Raw genomic sequence first — 14557 nt, 5'->3', positions numbered from 1 at the left:
ATATATATAACTTTTCTAAAAAGTAAAAATTCGGTGACACCAAATACTTAACATAACATTTGAAGATGTCATAATTATTTGGACAATGGATATGTCAGATTTAAAGGGGGGGGGGCTATTTTTTTGTTGTAAAATTTATGTTGGTTATATAGGAAACTCTGAGATAGGGAATCACTGAAGCGTTACAGGACTTGTCAGGAGCGGCCCCTTTTTAGGCAGTCAGTTGGTCCCCACTTATGAAAATTGCTGGATCAGTCACTGATAAGCGCAAAAAGAAATGAACTAAAACTTTAGAACTACGTTGTAACATGTATCTTAATCTTTACTCACGTTTTTAGACATAAAGTCCGTAGCCATTCGTGTGGTATGTACAGCGGACAGTTGTGCCAGATAATATTCCAGATATTTTTAGATTAAAAGCCACATTTATTCATTTATTAAATGGTTCAATGTTACCTGGTGAAATACTGTAAAACAGGATGTTCATAAACTTTTACCAGTACATCTATATAGAAATGTTTTGCTAAACAAAGGCTAACACAGTTTTAATCATTCGGTTCTTGTACGCCTCTATTTACATATGACGTCATACACAAATCATAATTTTAAACACGGTCACAGTCTGTTCCTGTGCAGTTTTCCGAAGTAACTCAAACGTATATTTGTAAAAAGTGCATTTACGTTTTTTTTACTTTTCTAATCATTATAGATGTGCATTAAATTACATTTGGCACCGTCGCAAACCCCAATCCGTTTCAATCATTAAATTTTTTTGGCAAATTAGAGTTCAATCACAGCGGATATCGGAGGATACAATTTTCTAATTTATTTCATGATGCGTTTTGTGAGAATTTAAGTGGGTTTTTTTTACAGGAAAAACTTCATAAAAGATCCTCTGTCTCCCATCACCTCGTGTTATCTCTCAATCTTGGTGTAGTAGTGGGGGAGGGGGTTCTTTGGAACCTATATATCCTCTTCGTCTGGTGTTCCCGAGTGTGTTTTTATCAACCATTTAAGTATAGGAGTAACACACACCCCGTTAGCTTTCATTATAACACTACTAATTAAGTTATCTATATAAAAATGTGTTTTCTTTGTACACAGATTTTTTTATCTAAACGCTGGTTTTTATTACATGCAAGTTCATTTCATTATTGAATAGAACATATCATTTTTTTTTAATAAATAGGGAATGAGTATGCGTCCATGGGACAGAGATTATAACCCCGCTTGCACATCAAATTCGAAGGGACATACATGAGGAACGGTAAAAGTGACGCCACCCAAATTTTACTTGATCTGAGCTTTGTGGTACTAAGCATTGTGTTTACGTTTCATATCATTTCGTTGAGGCAAACTAAAGTAAGATAACGGAAATGAAAGATTCAGTTTTATTTTTTCATTTGCAAATGGGCATAATTCTAGAACGGTTAAAGTGACGCCAACAAAATTCCAACTTGATCTGTGTTTTCTGGTAATTAACATTGTGTATAAATTTTAGAACATCTGGTGGTGGCAAACTTAAGTTTGAAAATAGTATATGCTATGCCCGTGGGAATAAATATGTTCACCACAACAATCGCAAGAGTATACAAAGACGATAAAATACAGGGCTTGAGGTCGAACCACTCGCTTCCCGCTACGGCTGCCACTCGGTTGTATGAGGATGGTCAGGATGAGCAAATGATACCTGAAACAACAGGCCACAAAAGTATCGCTGTTCGTGAACATAAACGAACGTACAGCAACATGAAACGCACGGCAAAGCAGACGACCAACAGTTATGCTATCTATACCCCCGCACCCACTATCCAACCCACCCACCCTAAACAAAATAATCGTTCATTACAACAAACAAGCACTGCGCCGTCTTACTTTCTTGAGATATATGGAAGTTATATATATATTTTTTTTAAGGAATGACTGTAATATTTTTTCTGTCTGAAGAAATAACATAAAAAAAATTGGTGCAAACTGAATAACGCGCGTAGCGGGTTATTTAACAGTGTGCACCACATTTTTTTTATGTTATTTCGAATAGACAGAAAAAATATTACAGTTATTTCTTATTATTTAATTCTAAATTCCATTTTAAACCGTAGAAAACCATGAAAAAACGTTGATGACGTCACGGTCACATGACTAAATTATGTCTATGGACTAATAACAAAATAACGTCAGCCAATCAGAGGACGCGTTACATCCAAAATTAAATTATTAGGAAATAGACACAAATGCAAAACATTGGTAAAAATGGTCTTTTGAAGGCAACAACTAACAACTTTATTGAAAGTGGACATACAATTTTTGCCATGTTCACTTATTGTAGACCTTGTGTTGCTGATGAATAAATTTCTCTCTATTATACTTTTGGAGATAATAGGCAAAAAGAATTGTAGAAAACAAATATCATTGAATGAGTTGTCTAACGTTATCGGTCATGTTTGCCTTTTTGTAGATCTTTTCTTTCTGATCACGTTTGCCATTTAAAGTATTTTCATACATTTCAAGATAAAAAGCAAAAATACAAAATGACGAAATGACAAAAGTCGCAACGTAAGCGCAATATCTCCTATAAGAAGTCGATAAGATAACCAGTAGGTAAATTCTATCATTTTCAACAATTAAGCCCCTGTCATATTTTCGTTGCATACGAAGAGGTTTCCAAGATAACAGACAAAACTTGCATTGGTTCCTTGTGTTCTATTTATAGTTATTTTTGCCATTCTGTTGGGCAGTTTATAGATCATAGGACAAATTTCAAAAAAAACAGATACCTTCATGAAGATTTTGCAAAAAGCTTGGATAGATTTGGCCCAGTAGTCTCAGAGGACAAACAGTTAACGAACGATAACAACGACGGACTACGGACGCCATTGCGTGATTGGAAAAGCTCTCTTGGGCTTTTGTGCATGGTGAGCTATAAAATATAGACATGCGTTCTATTAGTTTTATATAAAAAATTATCAAGTCTCCACTTATAATTTACAACAGCCGTTCACTGGAGAGTAAACAAGAGGTATGCTGAACCTTGACCTTGAATATCTCCGATATGGTGTAAGTTTATATATATGCAACTTTATATGAATCACGACGATATGTACATACATACAGGACATACATTTACCCTTTATTGAATTCACAAATACACATGACTTATAAATATAAAATCAATGACAATTTGTAAAATTCATTGACTGTTTACACATGTTGCACATATATGCTATTTCTGACATATATGATATATATGATTACTTTTTCACTTTAACGTATGACTTTTGTCCAACCCCTTTGTTTAAATGTTCTTCTTTTATTTGAACAATATAATATTTTAAATTCAATTCAAAGTATGGCTGGTTGATAACAAGTTTGGGCAGCGGATTAGAACCAGTTTGTAGTTGTTATTATTCAACTTTTAAGCACATTCTAAATAATTTAGAAGTATCATTTGCGTGTGTTGCCTACTGCATAATTATGATTGAAAGGATGTATTATGTATATATACCCATGAAACAGCAACCCGACATAACAACCTAGTAAATATATGCATCTACAGGTCACCATACCCGTGTAGGAACAACCCAACAAAAGAACCTAGTAAATACATCTACAGAACAGCATGCCCGTGTAAGAACAACCCAACAAAACAACACAGTAAATACATCAAAGAACAACCTTTCTTGAACAATTTAGGTTTGAATAACTGCTCACTCATTGAAAAAGTATACATGTATTATATCAAGTTTGTTGATAATTCTTTTCTTCCATGTTTGATTGCCATATAAGTAAAAGAAAAAGGCAGAAGCTGGTGAAGAAACCATCAAGAGCCATAAGAAGTAGAAAGTCTAACAAAACCCAAGACAATTTTCGCTAGAAAAAAACTAGTCTAAAATGAGAAAAACGAACAGAAATACAAAGGTCTATAAAATTCTACATAACAAGATGATAGGGCAACAGGAATCCCACCAATAACCAGGGCTCAGGTGGTCTAAAAAATGTATCCTGCTCAATTAGTGCCATCTTGTTGCGAATGACATGTACACATTTGGTGATAAGTTTATGATCTTTTTTTATTTGATCATTGATACAACATGAACAGATAAAAGTTTTACCAACTTACATGTATGAAGTATCCTCCTATATATATTATGAAAATAATATTTGATAAATTCTAACATGAGTTTAAATAAACCCTTAATAAGTGTTTAAGATAAATATTTATATATAAACAAAAAACCAGTGACCTTTTATATCTTAAAACTTGCAGAGAAAATAAAACAATGTTGTACATAACTCAAGTGACTACATCCTCAGGAAATAAAATACTTCCGTGCTCTCATATACTATATATGTAATATGTAATAAGTTAACAATGATAATTGTAATGATTTTATGCTTCTGATCCTGCCTGGAATTAAATGTATATGATTTTTATAGCATGAAGATAATAACATCTGTCTGCCCATCAAGGGCCCTTGATTGGAATAATAAATTTCTTATTCTATTATACTATGATAAGTTTGTAACTAGAACTTCACATTCAGAATTTAGTATCCTGATTAGGGGACGATATTAAACATGATATAATCTAAACTATAAAGTTAGACAAAATGGAAATAATTAATTGGAAGTGAGTTTTTAGAGTTTATCTCAAAATTTAAATTATATTTTTAAGATAGAAGGTTATTAGGCAAGTAGTAGAAGATCACAAAGAGATTTTTCAACAATCACATACACACAATGTGGTATGGGCTTTGCTTATTGTTGAAGGCCGAACGGTGACCTACAGTTGTTAATTTCTGTGTTATTTGGTCTCTTGTGGAGGGTTGTCTCATTGGCAATTGTACTACATCTTCTTTTTTATATAAATGGTACCAATTTTTCTGCAACAGATGCGCAATAAACGTCTCATCATCGATGCTCGAGGACAAAAGATTGAAAATCCAAAGCTTATTAAAAATATGAAGAGCCATAATAAACAAAAATGGAGCAAAAAGTACAGCCAAAGCCGGGCAAGGATTCATAGCTTTGCACGAGGCAGATACGTTCCTTAATTCTGCAACTTCCCGTTGTTTAGACAGAAGTTATTTCTATTTCTTTTCTGGTCAGAATCATTTGATAAATTACATTATTTCCAACTATGTAAAAATATCAAACCTGCTTCTATTAATGATTTCTGAAATATCAAAATATGTAACATTTCCGTATAAAAAAGATATGGATTGACTGTAGGCTATCAACATGGCTAACAATATAAAATGTGTGTTTTCACTCAAACGAAAGCTGTTACATTTAACAAACCATATAGACCAAAATAACTTGATTTATCACAAAAGTTCCATAAGCATGTTAGGGTCACTGTATAACTTTCTACAATTATCCAAACCTACAGTACTACCTATAAAATGGCCCAGTTCAGCGTCCTTGGGGAACTACAAAATGTGAACCAATTCAAAAGCGAAAATCAATGGCTCTATCATAACTTTATTTTCAATACCTTTGTATTCCTGAGGGTCCCCATTTTGTATTTACATACGACAAGTTGTAAAAAATCAAAGTTAAGTCAAATTTGTAATTTTCTTACCTGTTCAGGTATTTATATTCATAAAACGAAAGAACTATATTAAGTTTAGTACATTAAATCCGATCAATTTCTATCGTAGTCCAACAAACACTATGAATTATTCAATGAAAATATAATTGTGTAGTATGTGTAAAACAATCTTTCGTATATGCTAATACATTACTGTGCCTGCATGACGATCATTTTTACCTGTTCAAATGTCGTTCAGTTTTATTGTCGGTGACTTGAAATTTTGTCGTTTAATCATTTTATTGTCGTCATCATGTAAATGTATAGTATACACATTTTTCTACGTGGCTGCACTTGATACAATTGTAACTCGTGATTGGTCTGTTCATTTTATGGTATAAATAGAGAAACAATAAACATCATATAACTCGATAAGGGACTGGTCTTTTCCTTTCAATAGGGAGAGAGGGTTTCATAAGTTATTGACTTTAAGGTCTCATATTTAAACAGAAAAATAATTCCAAGACCCCTCATGTTCAAAATTTAAAGACATGACAATCCCCCCCCCCCCTTTTTTCCATATTTCTCAATACCAATTTATATAACAAAAACCAGATGCATACACTTTCTTTTGTTTCATTACTATTATATATTCAATAATATATTGCATTAGTAGTGGATCTAGATCTTCAAGTGGGTAAGTAGTTGATGACTTCATGGAACTTTATTTAGTCGGTTATGCCTGTTATGATATCACTCGCATTCACAAAACATTAGTTAGTTACGGACTCCATCACGAGTTGGTTGACCGTTATGGAATAACCGTTTGACAGATGATATCGGATATGTTCCATACGTTGCAACTACAATCCCCTTCACTTTTCAGGAATGTGACCTACCGAGTCAGACTATTAACTGGTTTTGTAATAACATGAGCAACACGACGGGTGCCACATGTGGAGCAGGATCTGTTTACCCTTGCAGAACACCTGAAATCACCCCAGCTTTTGATGGGGTTCGTGTTGCTTAGTCTTTAGTTGTCTATGTTGTCATGTGTACTATTATTTGTCTGTTTGTCTTTTTCATTTTTAGCCATGGCGTTGTCAGTTTATTTTCGATCTATGAGTTTGACTGTCCTTCTGGCATCCTTCGCCCCTCTTTAAGTTATTTAGTGATAAACTTCAGAAGAAGAAAAAACTTTCTGAGAAGACTATGTTCAAACTTCCTAAGGTAGAAAAACACTGTGAGTTAAATCGTCAATCGACACCTTAAGTTCTTTCCCCTAAGTTGCAGTTTATCCCTTGTAGCTAGATTTTCCTCATTATATTGAAAACTGAACTGGGTAAACAGACACTTTAAATGTGTACAGAAAATGTTTACAATGACAATAGATATCCACAGTAATTTAATAACAACGAGGTACATTTTGCAAATTATAATTAATCTAATATGGCTTTACAGTGGTATCATTTTATCAGTGTCTTATTTTATAACACTTATGATATTGAATTTCAATTAAGTGGATTCAAGGAAGTCTTAATATCATCAATTCTCTGTATGCATCAACCAACAGCTGGCCACATAAAAAAATAATGTGATAGAAAACTACCTCTAACATCAAAGTTAGTTGCATTATTCATAAAAATCAGATTAAAATCCCAGTCCTTATCGTCGGTTGCTAAGGAACATAAATTTCCTTAGCAACCAAGGGAAAATTTACCTCAAAATGACCAGATTCAATTATGAACAGCTCATTTATTATGTCAGATAGCTTTTAATAGTTTACCATTAAATGAACAACAGAATATGCTTTATAAAGATATATTTATTAAAGTAAATCATATACAGTATAGAATGCTAGAGCTAATAGCTATTTCAGGTACTGTGGATCTTAAGCAAAAAGAGTCAAATTCGACCAAATTTGGTCCCTAAAATATTTTTTTTGCAGAAATATAGCCAAAACATGACTCACTACACTTAAAGATTAGGTATTTAGCTAATCATTAATGAAAAAATATCTCTGGGTAAAAATATTTTAAATCAATGGCGGATAATTCAAATTGGGCCATATTAGGGGTGTAAACTGTTCATGTAAGTCAATTTTTTTATATGTTTGCTATCATACCAGACAATATCCACCATATAAACCAACTAAAATGTTATATTTATGGTGTTTGTTGAATATGTTTGTTCAAATGACTGATCTATGGTTGACAATAAAAAAAAATAATGCAAACCTTAAAAAAAGGGGGGGGGGGGGGTATAGTGACATAAAAATATTTTTTTTTTTTTTTTTGCACAAAAAATTTAGAAATGGAGAGGCACTAAAATCAAAGAATTTTGGGATGGATAATACAAATGATTTTCTTTAAATAAAGAGATAAACAAAATGGGTTCATCACTAGGTTCGTTATGTTAAAAATTGGGGATTTTGAGAATCAATTTATTTTACAGGGTTTACTTTGAGTAATTAAGTAAAAACTCTTTTGAATCAAAACTGAACATATAACTTGGTATTTGTTTTCTTCAATTCAATTTAAAGTAAAGGTTAGAGGACAAAATAATACATATTTGTTGAAAAACGGTAATTTTTGAATGAAGTGTACTTTAGGCAGATGCTAATTTTAATAAGTATCAGTGGCAGTGCTACTGTTGTTTAGTATTCATACTTCAACTAAGTTTTTCTATGTTGTGATGTTATGCTATTGTTTCAGAACTCTCTGAAGAGCCTGTGTCGTTCACCTTGGTCTATGTGAATATTAAACAAAGGAAGCAGATGGATTCATGACAAAATTGTGTTTTGGTGATGGCAAGATAAGACAAAATATTTATTTCCTCAGACACAAACGTGTACAAGAGGTCAAAACATAATAAAGTATACATATAAATCGATGGTGATGTGTTTGTACATCTTACTTTACTAAACATTCTTGCTGCTTACAATTATCTCTATCTATAGTGAACTTGGCTCAGTAGTTTCAGTGGAAAATGTTAGTAAAAACTTACAAATTTTATGAAAATTGTTAAAAATTGACTAAAAAGGACAATAACTCCTTAGGGGGTCAATTGACCATTTTGGTCATTGTGACTTATTTTTAGGTTTTACTTTGCTGTACATTATTGCTGCTTACAGTTTATCTCTATCTATAATAATATTCAAGATAATAACCAAAAACAGCAAAATTGCCTTAAAATTACCAATTCAGGGGCATCAACCAAACAACGGGTTGTCCGATTCATCTGAACATTTCAGGGCAGATAGATCTTGACCTGATAAACTATTTTACCCCTGTCAGATTTGCTCTAAATGCTTTGGTTTTTGTGTTATGAGCCAAAAACTGCATTTTACCCCTATGTTCTATTTTTCGCCGTTGCAGCCATCTTGGTTGATTAATCGGGTCACCGTACACATTTTTTTAAACTAGATACCTCAATGATGATTGTTGCCTAGTTTAGTTTAATTTTGCCAAGTAGTTTCAGAGGAGAAGATTTTTGTAAAAGTTAACGTCGACGACGACGCCGGACGAACGACGCCGGACGCAAAGTGATGAGAAAAGCTCACTTGGCCCTTTGGGTCAGGTGAGCTAAAAATGAGACGGCAATGCAGTGCTTAGGCTAAAATTAATACATTGGTATATATATGCAAAATACTTTGATCAAGGAGACTTATATGCCAGACTAAACTCAAAGATGAAAGATAAATTTAATTTTAAAAGTATGAATAGAAATAACAGATAAAGTTTTAAACAAAATATTGAGATCAGTCACCACAGGTCTATGTGTCTACATAAATGTTAGCCATTACTTCTTGTATGATAATTGAAGTTTCATTTTCTAATTTAACAGCTATTCCATTATTATATTTAGTGGTTATCTGTCATGAATAACGAGAGAAGTAACAATATGTTGTGGTACGAAAATTCTGCACGCCATTTCTTTTGGTCTATGAAAAAGGTGCAGGAGCCTTCCTGGATTTCAGAGCCCATCCTTTCAAGTTTGTTTGTGTTTGTTGTTTCCTCAGCATTCAAACTCAAGTTGAAACAAGAACCAACACTCTGGATTGCATTAAACCTTCAGTGCATATAGGTTTATGTATGTGTCACTGGTAGATTTACATTTTGATTGGAAGTGACAGTTCCCAATGACGATGTGGTTGTTTAAAGGTGTATGCTTTAGAAAGCTTCTGGTACATCCAGAAACTGTGCAATATAAATTCCACAACTGTTTTCTGAATTACTGATGACAGCAATGTCATCTTCAGAAACATCCAGTTCAATGCATATCTGTTGAAAAATTTCTTGACGTTTTATCGGTTGTAATTTCATATCACTGAATATTATATTCTCTGATCTTGTTGCAATCGTTTTTTTCCTGGTGAAAGTTGGCGTTGATTTGCCACTTTGCTATGTCGAATAGCCATTCCTAAAAAAAAATTAGGAAGGATGATCACATGAATATTCTTGAAAAAAGAAGGTGACAATGAGCAGCCAGGAAAGTCTTAACTACTTTTCTGTATTTCAGTCAAACCTCTTAAGAAACCATCAGTATTAAGCAAAAACCTGTATTATAAAATCCCTCTGTAGTACATATCATATAAATAGAACCTGTAATATTTAAAGACAACCTGTCTTTAGAGCCAACATTTTTACTCTCTCTTAAGTGGTCTCTTTAAACAGGTTTTACAAAATCCTGGCCTCAAATGGCGAAGTAATTTTTATACTGTCAATTTTAAAAAACAACTTTATAACTTGAAATGTTTTCTATGTAATAACAATTATGTAAGTAATTTGATTTTGATACAAATGATTTTTGATTTTGATGCACTTGATGATATACAGTATAAACAAGTAATTCTTACGTGTTCCAACTGGCAAAACATATCCAGCATGTATGTGGACAAGAAGAACCTTGTCGATGTCACGTTTCGGGTCTGCTGTTATGCCTTATGGCTGTTCTCTTACTCCTTGACAGTTTCCCAAAAGTTATGTACATTGTCTGATCACATCTGGAACTTCACGTCAAGTGGTTCTTTTTCTGAGCCCTATTAGGCTTTCAATATGGTTCAGATGACGGTTACACGATTTATTAATTCAATTTCTGTCAAACGTGTACTTTGTGTTTCATAGTTGAAAGTTTTCAATACTCGGAGTTACAATGTGGTATTTCAGTGTAATAAATGTCACAAATTATGTCCGGAAATTGTTTTAAAAATGGACAGGCAACTTTTATAATTCAGTATGTGGAATACTTCAATGGTAATTGTTTAAAGGGAGCTACCATTTGATTTTTATGGGGGGGGGGAGGGGGTCTAGGATGAAATTTGAAAAAATAAGCAGGACAGGAGTTTTGAGTAAAAAAAAAGCAGGACGAGACACTTGCAAAAAAAAAGTCAGGACGACAATTTAGGTAAAAAAAAGTCAGGATAAACTAAAAAAAAAAGGCAGGACCGAACAGAGGGAAAAATAAAAATCAAATGGTAGCTCCCTAAAGCTGTCAAATAAGGAATAGTGATCCAGAAATAGTATAATCAAGTTGACTCCTAAATTTATAGTCCTTTATGTGAGGATTTCTGCGTTTTCGGTAAAATCTGATGTAAAAAATGACGAAAATCGGCAAAAATCATGCCGATTTTTGTGTTAGGTGGACCCCTTATGTACCAAAAAAACTGTTTTTATTGGAAAATTTTGTCAGTTAGCAGTTTAAATGATTGAATTCTTCTCTTATACCCATGAAAATAACAAAAAATGTTATGCTTTATCTCATTTTTACTATAAAATACAATGTTAGCCATTTCTCCTTGCTATACTAATGATGTCAATAACAAATGATTTTTGCATAAATCAGCATTGAACACGTTGTGCCTGTTTGACGGACTTTAAAAGCATATTAGGCATACCACCAAAACCAACTATAGTATTTTAAAAATCAGATGTCATAGCCATTTTGTATAAAAACAATAATGATAAAAACATCAAAGGCTGCTGTTTCTGTCCCCTAACTTTAGACCGATAGTAAGTTAAGGTTCAACATTAGAATATAATGCCGAAATTTGAGATGGTACTTTATGGTTGTCTTCGGTCTTCTACAATGTAGCATTATATGTAGCACAGAAACGAATGAAACAACAGTTTTTTCCGGAAGCTAACATCATTTAATTTGTACATTATAAACGGTACAAAAGTGATCAGCTTTACCAAACCTACGAAAATTACAATATATTTTGACCAATCATTGTACGACTGTTATGCCTATTATTTAGAAACTGTAAAAAATAGAATTCACAAAAATACTGAACTCCAAAAAAAAACAAATACAAAGCGAAAATTCCCGACTCAAATGGCAAAATCAAACGCTCAAAGAGATCAAACAAATGGACCACAACTGTGATATTACTTACTTGGTACAGAAATTTACTTATGTAGTAAATAGAAGATATATGAAACCTGGTCCCATAGCCAACCAAACCGCTCACCAGCATGACAGTCGCATAAAATTCTATTAGATCGACAACGATGAGTAAAGCAAACAAACAGACAAAATTAAAAAAAAGGAGATAGGTTGATACTGTAAACTGCAGAAGTGATCAGCAAAACATAAACTACAGAGTTGCCAAATTATCAAGTTGTGTGATGAAACGGTTATTGTCCTTACATGATAATGAATGTCTATTGTTGTCCATTGTTTGCGTTTTGGACACAATCTATAGGTGTTTTGGAGATACTGCAAACACTAAGATTATTTTGATCAACAATAAAGATCAACAAAACAGATATTTGATGTATTATTCATATCCGTTTGTTATTATGATGTACACTTTTTACTATATTACATCAAATGTGCTTCTAGTAATGCAGCATTTTTTCATTCACTTTTAATTTATTCATATCAATTTATTCATCGAATAGTGTTATTAATACTTTTTTTTTTTTTATTTCTTTTTTTTTTTTATCTATTTTTATTTACCATCAAAAGTTTGTTTTTGCTATCTTTTTGTTAGTGGTTTTGAACCGTAGAAATGTATGATTAAAATGTTCTTCGCATCACTTTCGCAGGCACTGCATGCCCAATGTAATAAAACGTAAAATGTAAATAAAGTATTCCCATATGTCTACAAAGTAGTGTCATTTTATCAGCACATAATTGTATGATAATTATGATATAATTTGAATTTCAGTATTGTGGAATTCAAGTAGTTGAATGTGTCTCATGGGAAAGTTCTATTTCATAACTGTATATGCTGATACAAAACACGACTAATAATAAAGTGCGTAGTATTTGTATGAATGGCAATACAAAAACTTAGTAACTATTTTTAAAATAACGAACACCTATATTTTAACCATTTTTCTCTTTTTTTACAAGTTAGAGGGGAGTATTTCCAGGCACAATTTTTCAGTACTACAAATAAGGTCCAGTACATTTTGATTCATCGTAAAAAGTTCTACAAGTAATCTACTTAGCTATCAAAGGTACCAGGATTATAATTTAATTCGCCAGACGCGCGATTGTCTACATAAGACTCATCAGTGACGCTCTCATCAAAATAGTTATAAAGCCAAAAAAGTAAACAGTTGAAGAGCATTGAGGACACAAATTTCCAAAAAAGTTGTGCCAAATAAAGTAATCTATCTATTAGTTTATCGACAAATTAAAAGTTTCGTAAAAATGACCATATAATTGATATCCATGTCAACACCGAAGTGCTGCCTACTGGAGAGGTGATACCCTCGGGGACGAAACGTCCACCAGCGATGACATCGACCCAGTGGTGAAAATAGTTGTCAATGGTGATTTAATACGTAAAACTATCGATGCTTTGACATGGTAGTTATATTTGACTTGAGTCATCCACAATGCATTAATGTGTGTAGCAAATAAACTCATCATAGATACCAGTCTACAAAAGACTCATCAATTACGCTCGAATCAAAAAAGTTTAAAACGCTAAATTAAGTACGATGTTGAAAAGCATTGATGATGAATGAATCAAAATGTTTCCCAAACAATATAATTAATACTTTATCAAAGTTCTAGTATAGTTCCAAAACTTAGAATACAAGAATTTCCCAAGTGCGTTTAAGAGGCAGTGTTATGCCATTATATGTATGCAAACAAATCAATATACACTGAACGAATTGGTTCAAATGGATATATGAGTAACAATTCTCTGATAAAACGACACGTCTAACTCCCTGAAGATAGACTACGAAATATATAGCCATAACACTAAATTATCGTCAGATGAAAGTATGAAGAAACCAGTAAAATAAATACTGCTGAATAACACAAAATTTACAACAGTAGTTTACCGATGCGTATATCTCATACAAGATGATTAAATTGAAAAATAAAATCAACGAACAAAAGCTGATGGAATCGCATGAATATTAAAAAGAGTGCGACCGAATACATCGACAGGATATGCATCTCTTTTTGTATACGAATCAAAGCCCATGGCAATTGACACAATTACGTCAAAATGTCACAATCTGCAATAGGACAAAACAGGTAAATATTACAGATGAGACGACTGTTGTAATATCTAAAGATCGAAGACTTTAAAATCCTGTAAATTGCTTGTGGGTTTATACACAGACATATCATAGCGATCGGAAAACAATTTGTGAGTTTGACAGTAAAACTAATTCAGTGTTCATTTTTGTCGGTCTTCTTTGTTCTGTTTTGGAGAAGTTTTGTGTGAGGAGCACATTCTCGCTAATAAAGATCATATATTGTAAACATGTAAGAACGTATCAGTTATGGTACGGAAACAATTTACGATTGGGTAGAATGTATTCTACTCTTTAGAAAGGAGAAGTTGACGATTTGAAAGTTGGACTCCGTCGATCTGTGTCAATTAGAATATCAACAAAAGGATAAAGAAATCTGTCTTTCTAGTTTCGGTAGTACCCTTCATTTCAAGTTCACTGGGATATATCAGATACAAGCGCTTACTTAATCAAGGGTTATTGAGTGACATGATTTCAAAAAAATACCTGAGAGTGAAATTACTATGAGAGAATT

General features: G+C 32.8%; 1 protein-coding gene across 7 annotated transcripts in view; it reads right to left on the bottom strand.

Annotated features, from left to right (window-relative positions):
* Nucleotides 1-14557, bottom strand: part of LOC143083026 (galactoside alpha-(1,2)-fucosyltransferase 2-like) — a 47393-nt gene that overhangs the window by 6879 nt on the left and 25957 nt on the right. Inside the window, exon 1 of one of the 7 annotated variants that reach the window (XM_076259145.1) lies at nt 5774-5895. The exons of 3 other annotated variants lie outside the window; for them this stretch is intronic. Coding sequence is in view for 1 of the 4 variants with exons in the window: in XM_076259142.1 (XP_076115257.1) it covers nt 457-487 (31 nt within the window). In the remaining 3 variants the exon portion in view is untranslated. 3 more of the 7 variants (XM_076259146.1, XM_076259142.1, XM_076259147.1) reach the window with 3 other exon arrangements.

The sequence above is a fragment of the Mytilus galloprovincialis genome, chromosome 7 (genome assembly GCF_965363235.1).
Source record: "Mytilus galloprovincialis chromosome 7, xbMytGall1.hap1.1, whole genome shotgun sequence".
Lineage (NCBI taxonomy): Eukaryota > Metazoa > Mollusca > Bivalvia > Mytilida > Mytilidae > Mytilus > Mytilus galloprovincialis.
This window is presented reverse-complemented; position numbering and strand designations above follow the sequence as displayed.